This window comes from Phocoena sinus, chromosome 19, assembly GCF_008692025.1.
Source record: "Phocoena sinus isolate mPhoSin1 chromosome 19, mPhoSin1.pri, whole genome shotgun sequence".
Taxonomy (NCBI): domain Eukaryota; kingdom Metazoa; phylum Chordata; class Mammalia; order Artiodactyla; family Phocoenidae; genus Phocoena; species Phocoena sinus.
Window position 1 is genome coordinate 45,864,935 of NC_045781.1, and position 13,873 is coordinate 45,878,807.

Genomic DNA, 13,873 nt, shown 5'->3' on the forward strand with positions numbered 1-13,873 from the left:
TCCCTTAGAAAGGGCTGGTGGCAGAGGGGTGCGCATGGGACAGAGGCTTCCCCTGAGGCTGCTGTTGGAGCTGAGATCTCCATGGCTGGAGGGAGCCAGATGTGCGCTGGTCCCTGGGAGGAGCTGCCCAGGCCAGGGCAGAGGTCAGGAACAGAAGAAACACAGGAGAGGCCTGCACGTCGTGGGTAAAGGAGGACTCATAAGAGCTGAGGTTGTGAGGAGCTGACCAGAAAGTGTGAGGGCCTGGAGGCTGTGGTCAGGAGCTGGGTTTATTTAGATCCAGCAGGAAGCCGCTGAGGAGGGCCATGCTCTGATTAGGACTTTTTAAGAAGCGCCCCGGTTGGTGCATGGAGGGTGAATGGTGGGGTGAAAGGAGACACAGGGAGACCAATTAGAAGCTGGCTTGGAATTGACCAGGCAAGAGAGGGCTGACCCTTGGCCCAGGGCAGGGTAGCTGAGACGGGCCAGGAGCCAGGTGTGCCCTGCAGGCAGATCCCCTGGGCTTGTTGGTACACTGGACAGAGGGGCCCAGAGGATCAAGGAGGACTCCTTGGTTTGGGCTGGAGCAGCTGGGTGGGCAGCGATGCCACTTCCTGAGGCCGCAGGTCACCGATGCTCCCCTGAAAGCTGAGGGACCAGAGTCTAAGGGGAAACCAAGAGGTGTGCTTTGGCCCCGCCGAGTCTGAAGTGCCTGTTGGGCAGCCATGCGGGGCATCCACCAGGCAGGCGGTGTCCATCCAGAGCTCAGTGGGGGCTCAAGAGGCACGTGTGGGAGCCGCTGATCTAGAGATGGCTTTGAAGATTTCCATGGGACCGGACATGACCACCAAGAGGTGCAGACCAGGGAGAGAGCAGAGGAGGAGAGCGCCGTGGTGGCAAGAGTATTTCCGGAATACTCTGCCTCCCTGACCTTCTGTAGCTCCCCAGTGCTTCCGGGTTCTCAGGGACACCAGGAGGCCTTGGCGCCCGCCTCTGCTCATCGCCACCCCCTTGCCTATCCCTCCGCACCCTCCTCAGCCGTCCTCACGTGAGAGCACCACCCCCGCCCTTCAGCTGCTGCAGGTCCCCTCGGGCCTGTGGCCCCTGGAGAGCGCGGCCTGGCAACAGCCTCAGCTGTTGGCCCATCATGGAGACAGCAGCAGCTGCAGGCGACGGGCATTTGTGACCATTTGTCAGAACGCTCCCCTTCCTCCCCGGCCTGCCCTCCTGAAACGTTTCTATCCCACAGCCCTGGAGATGGGGTCGTCTCGGGGTGGGAGGACCACAAGGGGACAGGAAGTGCTGCCTAGGCTCCGCTGAAGGGCCAGGCGTCCTCCTGGGAGCTGGCCCTCGTCCCCCACCCATGGTACCAACAAGGTACCCAACCAGGGGTCCCATTTGCCACATACTGTGCACCCACATGAGCTGCCACTAGTTTTGATGACTGCCCTCTGAGTAGCCCCCATGGTGCAGGTAGATGTCACCCCCATTCGGAGGTGGAGAAATTGTCACACAGACACACACTGGGCCACACAGCTGGGCAGGGGCACCGGGCTCCAGGGCCCGGGCCCCTCCTCCACCCACACCAGGTGAGCAGGGGGGCTCCGCCTACCCTCCCACAACTATGGCAGGGCTTTCCCCACACCACCCGCCGGCCCCATCCCCCCAGCAGCTTTGTTTCCATTTCTCTGGTGGTCTCTTGCCCAAGCCTGCCGGTTCCAGCTGGGCCTAGGCTGGAGACGGCCTGCCTGCTGTTTGTGCCTCGTGGTTTGGCCTCTCTGTTACCAAATGCTCTGGGATTTTTTGGAGCCGGGTGTGGGGAAGAAGCTTCTCCAGTCTGGCCCCAAGGCGTGGCTGGCGTTTGGAAGGAAACAGGAAGCCAGACCGTGATAACGCTGAGTTTAGGGTGAGTCCAGTGACCTGGGGTGGACATATTTCAGGCTCGTTGGCTCCAAATGGGGCTTATTTTGTCCAGCACCTGAGACCTTGAGGCCTCAGACCCGTTGTCCCCACAAGCCTGAGGCCTGGTCTGTGGATGCTTCCCTGGAGCAGAGACCAGGAAGAGATGGGGAAGGGGTGCCATGCTGACACCGGTCCCCAACAGGCAGGGCTCGGGGGCCACACCCCACCCTCCTTACCAGCCACTTGCCAGCTCCTTGGTTTGCTCTTAGTTTCAGGAGCCTTGGGATCCTTAAACTCCCAGCAGGAAGGCCTGCTTACCCCCTCAAGGCCAGGCCTCTGTGGGCAAGCGGCCAACTAGGGAGGTCCACAGGCTTCCCTGAGGCGTGTCCTTGATACCTGCCTGTCACTGTGGATGTCACCTTGGCCCAGGGACCCTGGGAAAACTGCTTTCCTCCTCCATTCTCTGGGTTCCCTGTTTTCCCTTTTATAAAATGGAATCTCCTTTTCACAAAGCCCAAGCCTTATCCCCCCCAAAACTCTTATTAGAGGAGAGATAGTGGGAAGAAGTGGCCCTAAGTAATCCCGTGACCTTGGCCAGGTCACCTGGCCTCCCCACCAGAGTTTCATTATCGGAACAGGGAAGGTAGAACTCAGGGTTGCCTTAGGGCTTGTTCATCCCACGAGCACCTACCGAGCCCCTGCTACGTGCAGGCACCACTCCAGGCGTGGGTGGCACCATGAACAGCCCAAACAAGCTCCTGACCCAGGGGCTCTCACGGGGGAGGGTGGGGGGACACCATCCACGGATGACCAGAATGCGGATTTGTCACGTGAAGATAATCTCTAGGCAGAAAAGTAAAGCCAGGAAGGGACACAGAGCGCCTTGGCACATGGGGAGGCGTTGCTATGCTATGTGGGAGATCAGAAAGGTACCTCAGGGCTCCTGGGGCCACACTGGCAGCCAGAGGCCCCGCTGCTTTTCTCGGGATCCCACTTCCTGGCCTGGGGTGGGCCGGGGGATAGATGGAGCCCGTGGGGCTCTGGAGTTGCCGAGAGGCGTGGAGCCAGGTCCGCTGTGAGCAGCCCCCTTGGCCCCCCGCAGGCCCCAGAGCCGGGGTCCCACACCAGGCCCAGGAAAGAGCAGGTTTCCTCAGGAGAGGGCTCGGAGCTGCGGCCCAGAGGCCTCCAGAGCCTCCACTCAGCCCGTTTTCCAGGCAGCTCTGCCTCCTGCTGAATGCGGAGAACATCTTCCACTCGATGGCAGACATCCTGCTCCGGGAGGAGGACCTCAAGTTCGCCTCGACCATGGTCCACACCCTCAACACCATCCTGCTGACCTCCACCGAGCTCTTCCAGCTGCGAAACCAGCTGAAGGACCTGAAGAGCCCGGTACTGCTTGCCCACGGGCTCCAGCCTGGTGCCATCTCTGTGCCCATGGGCGCGGCCCTGCCAGCCCACCCCTCATTACCCGGAGGTTGGCGGGGAGGAGACGAGAACGTGACCTGAGGTCTCCCTGGTCCGCCGTCAAATAGGGGTCCCCCTGGGTTGGCTGCGTGTAAGTGCCAGCCATGGGAGGGAGTCACAGCGGGTTTCCTTGGAGCTACCCGCTCTGGGGGTCTCTGCCCACAGAAGACTCCAGACCCCGCTCCAGGTCCACGTGCCCTCCCTGACACCCCGCACCCCACCGGCACTGCCCCCTCGCACACAGGGTAGGTTGGGTTCCGAGCCCGCCTTGCAGGACCTGCAGGGTCAGACCTGCCGGGCCGTGTCACCCAGTCAGGGTCAGGCCTCTGGATTGCAACCCCACTGGGGATCCGGTGTCGTTGCTCTCCTCACCCTCCTCCTTGGCCAGGACCCCGCTCTCCCACAGAGGGACACATCTGCTTACAGATGCCCTGTGTGAGCCAGGGTGTGTCATAGTGCTGTCTGCCCCAGGCTTTCGGTGAGGACCCACCAGGGCTGGTCAGAGAGAGCGGGGAGTGCTCACCAGTCTACCGAACTGCTCTGGGGGACACGGGTCAAAGGCCTCGCTCGGCCCAGAGGAGGGGGGCTGAGCCGCAGAGGGCCCCCAGGGGTAGCCGCCATCCCGGACGTGCTGGCAGCTCCAGCACGTTTCATCTGGGCTGTGGTCACCACCTTCCCATCTCAGACCCTGCCTCGGCCCTCTCTCAGGGAGTCTCCAAGACTTCCAAGCCTGTGCCTGAGGGCATCTGTGGCCGAGCCACTGGGAATGACCCAGGCCACACCCCTGCCTTCTTGCTGTGGTTCCTTCCAGACATTCGCAGAGGCCTAAAGAATGTTCCTCAGGGCAGGGGCTCTCGAGTGTGGGCTCAGCTCCTGGGCTGGTTCCCGAGTGCAAGGTGGGCTGCAGAGGAGGGAAGAGATGGCATTTGAGGACGGCAGGAGGGCACTGCTGGGGAGAGCCTGGGCCCTGAGGACACTTTCTCCCTGCCCCGCTCCGGTCACACCCCCTCCCAGCCCCAGAGGCTGGGGACCATGGGCTGTGGAGAGGACGATTACTGTTGTTTGCCGAGGGCAGAAATACCAGCACAAAGGACAGGCTCACTCCCAAGCAGCAGGCCCTCACAGCCGTCACCACGTGGCTCTGTGGGACGGAGAGTAATGACAGGGTCTGAGGAGGAGCTGTCAGCGTTTCCTTTGTGACAGCCCGTTCCCAGCTGGGCTCCCTGGCGCTCTGAGAGGGGCCCTGAGTCTGGGCCGCGCACCCGCGGGGAAGGAGCGGGGGCTCGATTAACTGCTTACACCTCTCCCCCCTCAGGAGAGCCAGAACCTGTTCTGCTGCCTGTACCGCTCCTGGTGCCACAACCCAGTCACCACGGTGTCCCTCTGCTTCCTCACCCAGAACTACCGGCACGCCTACGACCTCATCCAGAAGTTGTATCCTTCACTCACTGTTCTTCCAGTCCAGCCTCGGGGGCGGAGCGGGTGCTCCCTTCCCACCCACGTGGGCCCGATTGCCATCCTTCTGCCCTGACCCTACGCTCCGCCTCCAGGCCTTGGGCCATCAGGACCCGTGAGGGCACAGTGAGGGGTGGATTCCAGTAAACAGGGTCATCTAGGGCCTCGTAGAGGGGAGCTAGCCCTGGAGAAGCTTTGTGAGCTGGGGATCAGGGATGGGTGCTTACCTAGGTAAGGGTGTCCCGAGAAAGAGGCAGGGTGCCCTCTGCGCGGTGCTGGGGCAGGGTGGGGAGAGAAGGCCTGGGAGCAGGGGGGCTGCCGGGCTGCAGCAGGCCGGTAGGTGAGGAGCTTAGGACCTTTGGGGCCCACAGAGCCAGGGCCCAGCAGAGGACAGGACAGGGAGAAGCAGGCTGGAGGAGAGGCCTCAGGGAGACGGAGCGCCGCTCAGGGCCTGCCTCAGAGAAAGGCATCCATGGTCGGCTTTTTGTTTGAAACACCATGAAGCAAACCAGCTTCCTCTGTGAATGTCTGGTGTGTGACCCGGATTGGACGAACATTTAGGATGCAAAATTGGTCTCCTTCCCTGATGGGCCAGGACTTGGGAGGTAAGGAGAGAGGGGCCCTGAGGTGCCTCCACTGAGAGCCAGCTGTGGCCTCGCCTGGCTCCCTCAGGGTGCCCACTCGCCTTCAGACTACAATTTGCTCCTCTCCGCCACTGGTGTGGCCCGAGGACTGCAGGCCCCAGGCTTGCAGCAGCCCTGACCTTGGCCCTGCTGACAGGCATCCACTCAGGCAGGAACAGGGGCCTTTCCTGCCCAGCCCTCCCCCAGAGGCTGCAGAGCGGTGATGAGAGCCTTTCAGGGCCTGGAGGGCACAGAGGAGAGAGCGGCAGAGCAGAGCTGGAGTGCCACGCAGGGGGACACCTGTGAGGGACAGAGAGGCAGGGGGACCATAGGCTGCTGTCCTTTGTGTCCTGATCCTGCTCAGGTGGAAACATGCTCTGTGCCTGCAAGCCAGGGCCCAGTGGGAGGTGTGCTCTGTGCCGCTGGGTCGAGCTCCTAGGGCCCAGCTCCTCGGCTGTCCCCGCCCCCAGAGAGGCAGGCTGCCCTGGCCAGTGGTTCCACTTCCCTTGACCACCCACCCAGCGGGGACCTGGAGGTCACTGTGGATTTCCTCACGGAGGTAGACAAGCTGGTGCAGCTGATCGAGTGCCCCATCTTCACATGTGAGCGCCCTGCCTCTGGCCTCCGCGGGCTTGGAGGGAGGTGGGAGGGAGAGCAGCTCTTGGCTGCCACTGGGGAGGGAGCGAGGACAGTCACCCCAGGGATGCTTCTAGAATGTCAAGAACGTAAGGATGGGGATGACAGGGCTGAGGAGGTACACAGGGCTGGGACATGCGCATCAGAGCGTGGGTCCTGCCCGTGCGCCTTAAGGCAGGGCTCGACACAGGCCAGCGCTGAGGGCAAAACCCACCTGAAGAATAGAGTCACCTCTGCAGGGGGAATTGGAGCAGTGCCGTCAGGGGACAGGTGGAGCAGCCGTCCCAGAGCTGTCCCCGGCCACCCCTCCAAGCACGCTGCCCTCTGCTGTGGCTCTTGGAAGCTGGGGGCACCCTGGGCCCACCCGCAGGTTGCTCCCTTGTGCCCAGGAGCCACGCCCTCGTCCCTCTGCAAAGCAGAGCTGGCGTTTGCTAGGAGCTGCCTGATTGTAACACCCGGGCTGAATGTGCAAAGTGGCAGCTGGCTGGGGTGAGTGCAGCTCCTGGCGCCTCAACACATACAGTGCCCGCTCCCCAAGGCAGGCAGGTCTCTGAATGACGCTCGTGTGCTTACGGCCTGGTAGCGAAGCTGGGAGGCATCCCTGCCGGTGGCCACCCTCCTGCCGGGCTGGTCAGCCAGGCCTCCTGCTGTGGTGGCACCCCGATCTGCCCAGGCCAGGCCTGTCGGCCTTCACCCTGGAGCCCAAAGGCAAACCCAGGGGCCGAGGGGCCCCTCCCATCCAAACAGAAGACAGCTTCTCCAAACAGCCAGCCATCACAGTAACAGATGCCCGGGGGACCCAAGAGCAGGAGGGAGACCCTGTTCCCAGGGCAGTGCATCGAAGCCTGTCCCAGATGGCCCCCTGGCCTGACATTTCACTTCCCCAAAGGCCTCCCAGGGCAGCCTGGCACACACTCGCCTGGGGGCAGGTCCAGCCTGACCCTAGAGAAGCCATGAACACCTCTCCAGGCCCAGGGCTCTGGTGGGGTGACCATAGCAGACGTCCCCTGGTCCTGCCTAGCACCCATTCCAACCCTAGGTTGCCTAGACCCCCCTGGTAGCTGGCTTGGCCCCGTAGCCCAGCTTACCCAAGGCCCAGGACTAGATTCAAAACAGGTCCCCGCCTCTTCTGGAGTCGCTGGGCCTGGGCAGGACTGCCACCTGGGGTGAGGGGAGGGGCTGCTGTGAGAGGCCCCTGCTTCCTGGCTCACCCTGGCCCCAAGGCCCCCATCCAGCTGCTGGGGTGACATGGTCTCTCCAGAGGTTTGTGGTTTGTCCTCCACCAAGGACGCCTGAGGCTGGGCCTCAGAGAAGGTAGAAACGAGTGATGCTCCTGGAAGGGCTCAGAGGAGAGCCACGTGGGCCTGTTTATCTGGGACGGATGCTGGGCAAGGCCCGGGTGCGTCTCCCCGCCGTCTGGTGGGGGAGGCAGGGCTGGTATCTGACATGGATTTCCAAAAGCATCCACCAGACACTTAGGGGCTTGATGTGTGTTTGGTCGCACACCAAAGCGTTTTTCCATCCTGCCCTCCCTTAAAGCTGCCCTAATCCAGTCTTTCTCTCCAGCTCACCCTATTTATAGCTCTCTCGTGCTGGCACGTGCAGAGCAGACCCGGGAATCTGTTACGCTACAGGCCCCAAGCCCCCTCATCGCCAGGGAGGCAGTGAGTGCTGGGGGAGGGGACCAGACCTGGCAGCAGGTTGGGGGTCGCCAGGCTGAGGTGACGGTTGGGAAGATCAGACGGAAGGCAGGTGGGCAGGTCAGGAGAGGCAGGGGGATCATGGGGACGGCTAAGACGCTGCAGGAGGAGAGGCAGGCATGTCTGGCTGGGAGGAGCCCCGGCCACCAGGCTGGCCCGTTCCTGGCCGGGCTGAGGTGCCACCCAGAGCAGTGCCTGACCCGTGCCCTCTGCCCTCGCACAGATCTGCGCCTGCAGCTGCTGGATGTGAAGAGCAACCCGTACCTGATCAAGGCCCTGTACGGCCTGCTTATGCTGCTGCCCCAGAGCAGCGCCTTCCAGCTGCTCTCCCACCGGCTCCAGTGCGTGCCCAACCCCGAGCTGCTGCAGACGGGGTAAGTGCCCAGCTGGCAGTGAGCAGGGCCAGGGCTGGCCGGGCTGGCAGGGCCTGGCGAGCGGGGAGTTGTAAAGGGGCCACCAGGGCCTGCCCTCAGCTCGGCGTCACACCTCCTGTCACTGCGGACACTGTCCACCCCTCAGCCGCTTGCCCGTGGGTTTCCATATCAGAGCACCGGGCTGGGAGATTCTGGGAGCGTCTGTCTGTGCGGTGGTAGGTAGTTGGAATACCTTCTCCCAGCAGTCAGGGTGGAGTTAAATCAAAAAACCCGAGAGCATGCTGGCGTGACCCAAACAGAGGCCCCTGGAGAGAAAGTCCAGAGGGGAGGAATTCGTGCCTCAGCTCAGCCACTGCGTCCCAGGTGGTACATGGGCAAGAGAGCTACATAGGGTCCCTCCCGGGCCTCAGACAGCCCTCCCTTCCCATCTGTAGCAGAGGCTCAACGCTTGGCCACTGAGTGACCCTGGCACTGCTAGGACCCTCCCAATCTCCTCCTGACTGGAGTGGGAGGCAAGGGTGCCCCCGTGGCTACCCCGCTCGCGACCTGTCCGCGGGAAGCACGGGTCCCAGGCGCTCTGCCGTGGAGAGGCCCAGCACGGCAGCCACTGGGGAGGAGGGCTGCAGCCCCTCAGGGGCATCCAGGCTCCCACCCTGAACCCACTGCTGGCCCGGTCCCCAGAGTCTGTTGGGTCATGTCTATATTTGGTAACCCTTGGAGGCTTTGCCTCATCCACAGGCATTTGGCATCAGAGATGGAAAATTTCACTTGTCGGGTCGCCATGGAAACAAGCAGAGCCACTGAGAAGATTTACGCTGAATGGAGCACACCCAGCTTGCATCAGATGCCCTGTGTGTCTAGAATTCCCTCCCAAGCTGTTAGACCCCCTCGGCAGGCCTGGCGCCTCACCCCCCGCCAAAGGTCTCGGGCCTTTGCCCTTGCGATGGATGCAGGCAGCCTTGAGATGGGCCTGCCCGGCACTCTGGGCCCCTGACCCGAGCCCCTGTGCCCTCCGTCTCCCAGGGTCTAGGCCACCACCACCCCTCCCACCTGACCTGGTCTCTCCAGGGGCTGGGCGTGGGGCCCCTAATGGGCTGTCGGCCTCAGGCCACTGGAGGGGCTGGGAAACCCCAGCAGGTGTGGCCCCCAGGCCAAGGCCCAGCTCCTGCCCACCCTGCCCCTTTCCCCAGACAGCAGCACTCAGGGGTGGAGGGCTGGTCCCTGTCCCAGCTGCTCCTGGTGCCACCGGGTAATCCTCAGGGGAAGGCATTCAGCGTACTGAGTGTCCCAGGGAAGCGGGAGCAGCCGCAGAGTTAGGTGTGCATTTTATTCCCTTGGCCGGAGCACCTCTATCTCCTGGGAGTCGGAAAGGCCCTGACGCCATACCTCGCTTTGCTGCCTTGGCCTCTGCTGGCCTTTGCAGTGCCCAACGGGTGTTAGGGTCACCCTGGCAGCCACTTAGGAGGGAAGGTACAGCTGAAAGTGAGAAGGAGGCAGGAACGGCTGCTTCCTTGTGACCTCTGGGCCAGGCCACAGCCCCTGTGCTGCTGAGGGCCAGTCCCTTCTCAGAGCTCTGCCTGCTACATCTCCTCATATAGGAACATCCTATGGAAAAGGAAGGCAGGCTCAGAGTAGTCGGACTCCTCCCTGCGCTCCCTTAGCCAGAACAGAGCAAGTCTGCAGAGGAAAGCTGGGGGAAATGAGGCTTTCCCCTAGATCTCCCATGGTCAGAGTCAGGAAGTCTTGAGCCAAAGGGCTGAGGCCTCTGGGTCAGTGGATGGTTCGCAGGCCTGGACTAGGATCTGGTCCGAGCTCTGCTGTGGATTTGCTCTGTGACCTCAGGCAAGCCCCATGCCCTCTCTGGGCCCTTGGTTTCTTCATCAGTAAGTGAGCATTTGGACTGAATGGATCCTTGAGGTTCCGCTCAGTCTTCAAGGCTTTGGGTTCCCAGCCTTTCTTTGCAAGGACCCAGGAAGAGCTGTCATAGAAAAAGGCAGCGGAGCCCTGGGCAAGGAAGGGGCCTCAGGAACAGCTGGGGGCAGGGGCAGGTTGTAGGGTTGGGCACAGAGAGGGACAGCTCCCGCCCTGGAGAGGGGGCTGAGGACAGTCTCAGCCCCGGGAGAGGCAGGCAGCTGGAAGACAGCGTCAGGTTGCCCGACAGGCCCATGTGCCGGGAACAGCTGGGGGAGTCTCTGCTCCTTGCCCATCCCCCCCCTTCTGTGCACTCAGGGTGCCGGCAGGGCTAGGGAACCCTGGCCCTCCGCTCGGGCTTCTGGCCACTCCCCAGGGACCGTCTCCTCAGTGAGGCAAGAGGGAGCCTCTGAAGGAGAAGCTGGTGACAGGTGCGTATGTGCGGTGGCAGGAAAGAGGGCTGGCTTTGGGTTCTGGAACCCCAGCTCTGTGCTGCTGGCTGGGTGTCCCCTAGCCACTCACTGCCTGAGGGTTGCTATAAACACACAGAGAACATGAAGGCCTGAGCAGCGGCCGTGCCCACTGTGACTAGCAGGGAGAGGCCCAGCCTCAATGCTCAGCAGAGTCCCGGTACCCATGGACATACCCCTCCCTGCTACCAAGACTTCAGGCCAGGAGAGTCTGCCCAAAGGGACGCTGAGTCATGGGGGGAAGGACTTGTTGCCTCTGTGAGGGCCCAGAGAGCAAGGTGCGGCCCACTCCTCCCGACGCCTACCCTCACCTGGCCACATCTGTGCACATCACCCTGGACTTGCCATCCATTGCTGGCATCTCCCTGGAAGCCCCTAATCTCAGCTTCCCTCTGGATCTAATGCAGAGAGTGTTGCGGAGAGGAGCATACAGATCCGTGGGTGCCCAGCCTCAGACAACACCCTTCAGGATCATCTCTGGCCTGTACATCTCTCCCCCTGTTCCGGCCCACATGGGCTGGGGTAGCATCTGGGCACCCTCTGGAGTTAGGGCTCCAAGCTGCAGGGTGTCCCTCAGCGTCCTCAGGAGCGGGAGTTGCTCTCTTGGGGCAGTAGCACCCGGGCCACAGGTTACTAGGACAGGGATGGCCCTTCCCCATTCCCAGGGGAGTTGAAAGCAGCCGGAGACCAGAATGCTGCCCGCAGTCTGGCCCCCTAGAGCGAGCCCCACCCAGCTCGTTTTGATCTTTGTTGAATTTGCCTGAGTCCCCACTCCAGAGGCAGGGCCTGAGGCCCAAGAAAGAAGCAGCCACGGCCACAGTCCAAGGTGTTGTCAGGTGGTGTGTCTTTAACAGGAAGGGACCAGGCTGAGTAGGGGTACAGGGGCCCACTTCCAGGCTCCAGATGGCATCCCAACCATGGGAAGAGTTCCCAATGCCCCTGGTCCTGGTGGCTTGTCAGAGATGGCTTTCAGGCTCTGACCATTGGTGGGCTGCGCCTTACCAGGAGCCAGGCTCGTTGGTGAGGGTTCCATTTGGGTGAAGCACCGTTGTGAGTCACCCAAATGGAATGAGCTGCTGGGCCCCGCCTGGCCTTGCCTCAATGGGACAGAGTTGTAGCCACAGTGGGCACCCATCGGGTACCTAGGCTGGGGCTGGGCATCAGGCCAAGTTCTTCATGTCAAGTATGGAGGAATCCTCACCCACCCCATGGGGGGCTCCTGTGGCAGTGCCCCCTTACAGAGGAGGACACTGAGTTACCTGTCCAAGGTCAAGTGGCTCGGGGGTGGTTGTGTTACAGTTGGGTCCAGGTCTGTCGAGCTCCTGTGCTCAGCTGCTACCTGGACCTCTCCTGCCATATTGGGGTCTTTTCATGAACTCAAAGGGCCCAAGGATTCTCTGCTTAGCTGATCAGCCCACAGCCTTCATGAGATCCCTTACCAGGGCCACCAGGCCTCAGGGCCTGGAAGCAGATCCTTCCCAGCCCACAAAGATCTGCTTCCAGTGAGGCCAGAATGAGGGAGAAGCAGAGTATTTTCTTGGGACTCTCTGCTGGGGTGATGGTTAGGAATGGGACAGGGGCCCAAGTGGATCTAGTCCCCCGGGGCAAGCTCAACACTGGGCTTGAAGGGGGCAGCAGGGCGAATGCATTGCCCAACTATAGGGAGCATCAGGCCCGTGGCAGTTGTGCAGTGCACAAGCTGTGAGGCGGTACGGAGCAACTGCGAAGAGTGCTAGCAAGAGGAGTTCCCGGAGGCATCAGCTGCCCAGTGGGGAGACCAGCTCTCCTTCTGCCGGGACAGAGAGTGACTGCAGGCCTCTGGGCCCTAACACTCAAAAACAGATGTCCTGCCAAGTTGAGGGCCAGTAGACTTCAGCCACCCCTGTGGTCCCCGGCCCTAGCCCTGCCCTAAAGAAAGGGCCAGACTGCCTCCTCCCCCTTCTCCCTGGACCCTGTTCCAGGCCCCAGCTGGCTTCCTGGCTGGCTCCTAGCCCTGGCTTTCACCCCAAAGGGAGCCACTCATAAACAGGAAATGCTTCCCGATGTGATGCCTGCTCTGGGCACCGTTGCCAGCCCACAGGCTGAAGGCCCTATCCAAGCAGCAGTGTTGACTGGTCCCACCAACTGTGGGGGAGGGGAATGCTCATAGGGCTCCCTGCTCTTTGGGGCTGACTGCTGGGGAAGGGTTGTTGGGCCTGAGGTGGCCAGACTGCCCGAGGTCGAGCTTCCCCAGCCTGTGGCCCTGCCCCGACCCCACTGCCCCGCTGCGGCTGATGCTTACCCGCTCCGGCAGCCCCATCATGTGCTGAGACACTGACGCGGAGCCCTTCTGCTCCCTTTCCCCAGAGACGGCGCGAAGGCAGCCCCCAGGTCACAGAACGCAGACTCCCCGAGCATCGACTACGCCGAGCTGCTGCAGCACTTTGAAAGGGTCCAGAAGAAGCACCTGGAAGTGAGGCACCAGCGGAGTGGGCGTGGGGATCCCCTGGACCGGAGGGTTGTCCTCTGATAGGCCTGGCCTGGGGACGGGCCCAAGGAGTGGTCCCATGGAGCACTTGGGGTCTTCAGGCCCCCTCCCCACAGAGCCTGAGGACCTGCCTCAGGGGCAGGGCTGGGCCTGGCCACCAGCGCAGGGCAGGGTAGGGGGCTGGAAGCTCTGTCCACCCAAGCTCCTCTCACAGGCCCTCCAGCGCAGTCAGCTGCACTCTGGCATTCAGACAGAGCTGGCTTCCTGCCAGGGTGAGGCCGCAGCCTCAGACGCCCCCATTTTCTGGAATCGGGTTCTTTCTAATGCCCTCTTGTAAAAGAGCTTGACCTCCCCAGCGCACCAGAGCTCTGGCCTCCTGTGGATGTGTGTGTACACATGTGTATACACATCTGTGCACATAGGGACCAGCACAGAGGTCCATATGAATGGCGCACCCTCTGTCCCAATAAAGAAACGCAACCCGTGCCTGGCCTGCTCCTTCCCACTGATGCCTGCCCCAGGACCTTGCTGCCTGTCCTAGAGATTTGTTCTCATGGTGGTCCCAGGAGTGCTGGCTCTGCCAGGAGAGGCTGGTCGCTCTCTGCACGCTCACCTGACTGGGGTGTGGGCCTTGGGCCCAGCCCTTACCTCGGTAGAACCAGCCCCTTCTTCCTGGAGAGCACAAAGCACTGGCCTGGCCCCCTGATCCCTGCCTTCTCAGGCACCTAATCTGACTTTTCCATCCTGACAACCCCCCGCCCCGGGGGCATGGGACATGTCCCCATTAGACAGATGAACTGAGCCTCAGGAGTTTCTGAATGAAGGGGCACACTGCAGAACGTTCCAGGTCACTGGGGATGGAGGGGAAGGCCCAGACCAGTGCAGGGAGTTG

General features: G+C 62.1%; 1 protein-coding gene across 3 annotated transcripts in view; it reads left to right on the plus strand.

Annotated features, from left to right (window-relative positions):
- The window catches only part of VAC14 (VAC14 component of PIKFYVE complex), a 97,890-nt gene extending 84,422 nt beyond the window's left edge, over positions 1-13,468 (plus strand). For 2 of the 3 annotated variants that reach the window (XM_032611797.1, XM_032611799.1), the window contains exons 16-20: positions 3,096-3,270; positions 4,661-4,779; positions 5,946-6,025; positions 7,983-8,133; positions 12,861-13,466. In XM_032611797.1, coding sequence (XP_032467688.1) covers positions 3,096-3,270; positions 4,661-4,779; positions 5,946-6,025; positions 7,983-8,133; positions 12,861-13,023 — 688 coding nt within the window. In that variant the 3' untranslated portion in view covers positions 13,024-13,466. Of the gene's footprint in view, positions 1-3,095; positions 3,271-4,660; positions 4,780-5,945; positions 6,026-7,982; positions 8,134-12,860 lie in introns of all 3 variants that reach the window. The other variant, XM_032611798.1, reaches the window with a different exon arrangement.
- Positions 13,469-13,873: the final 405 nt, after the last annotated feature.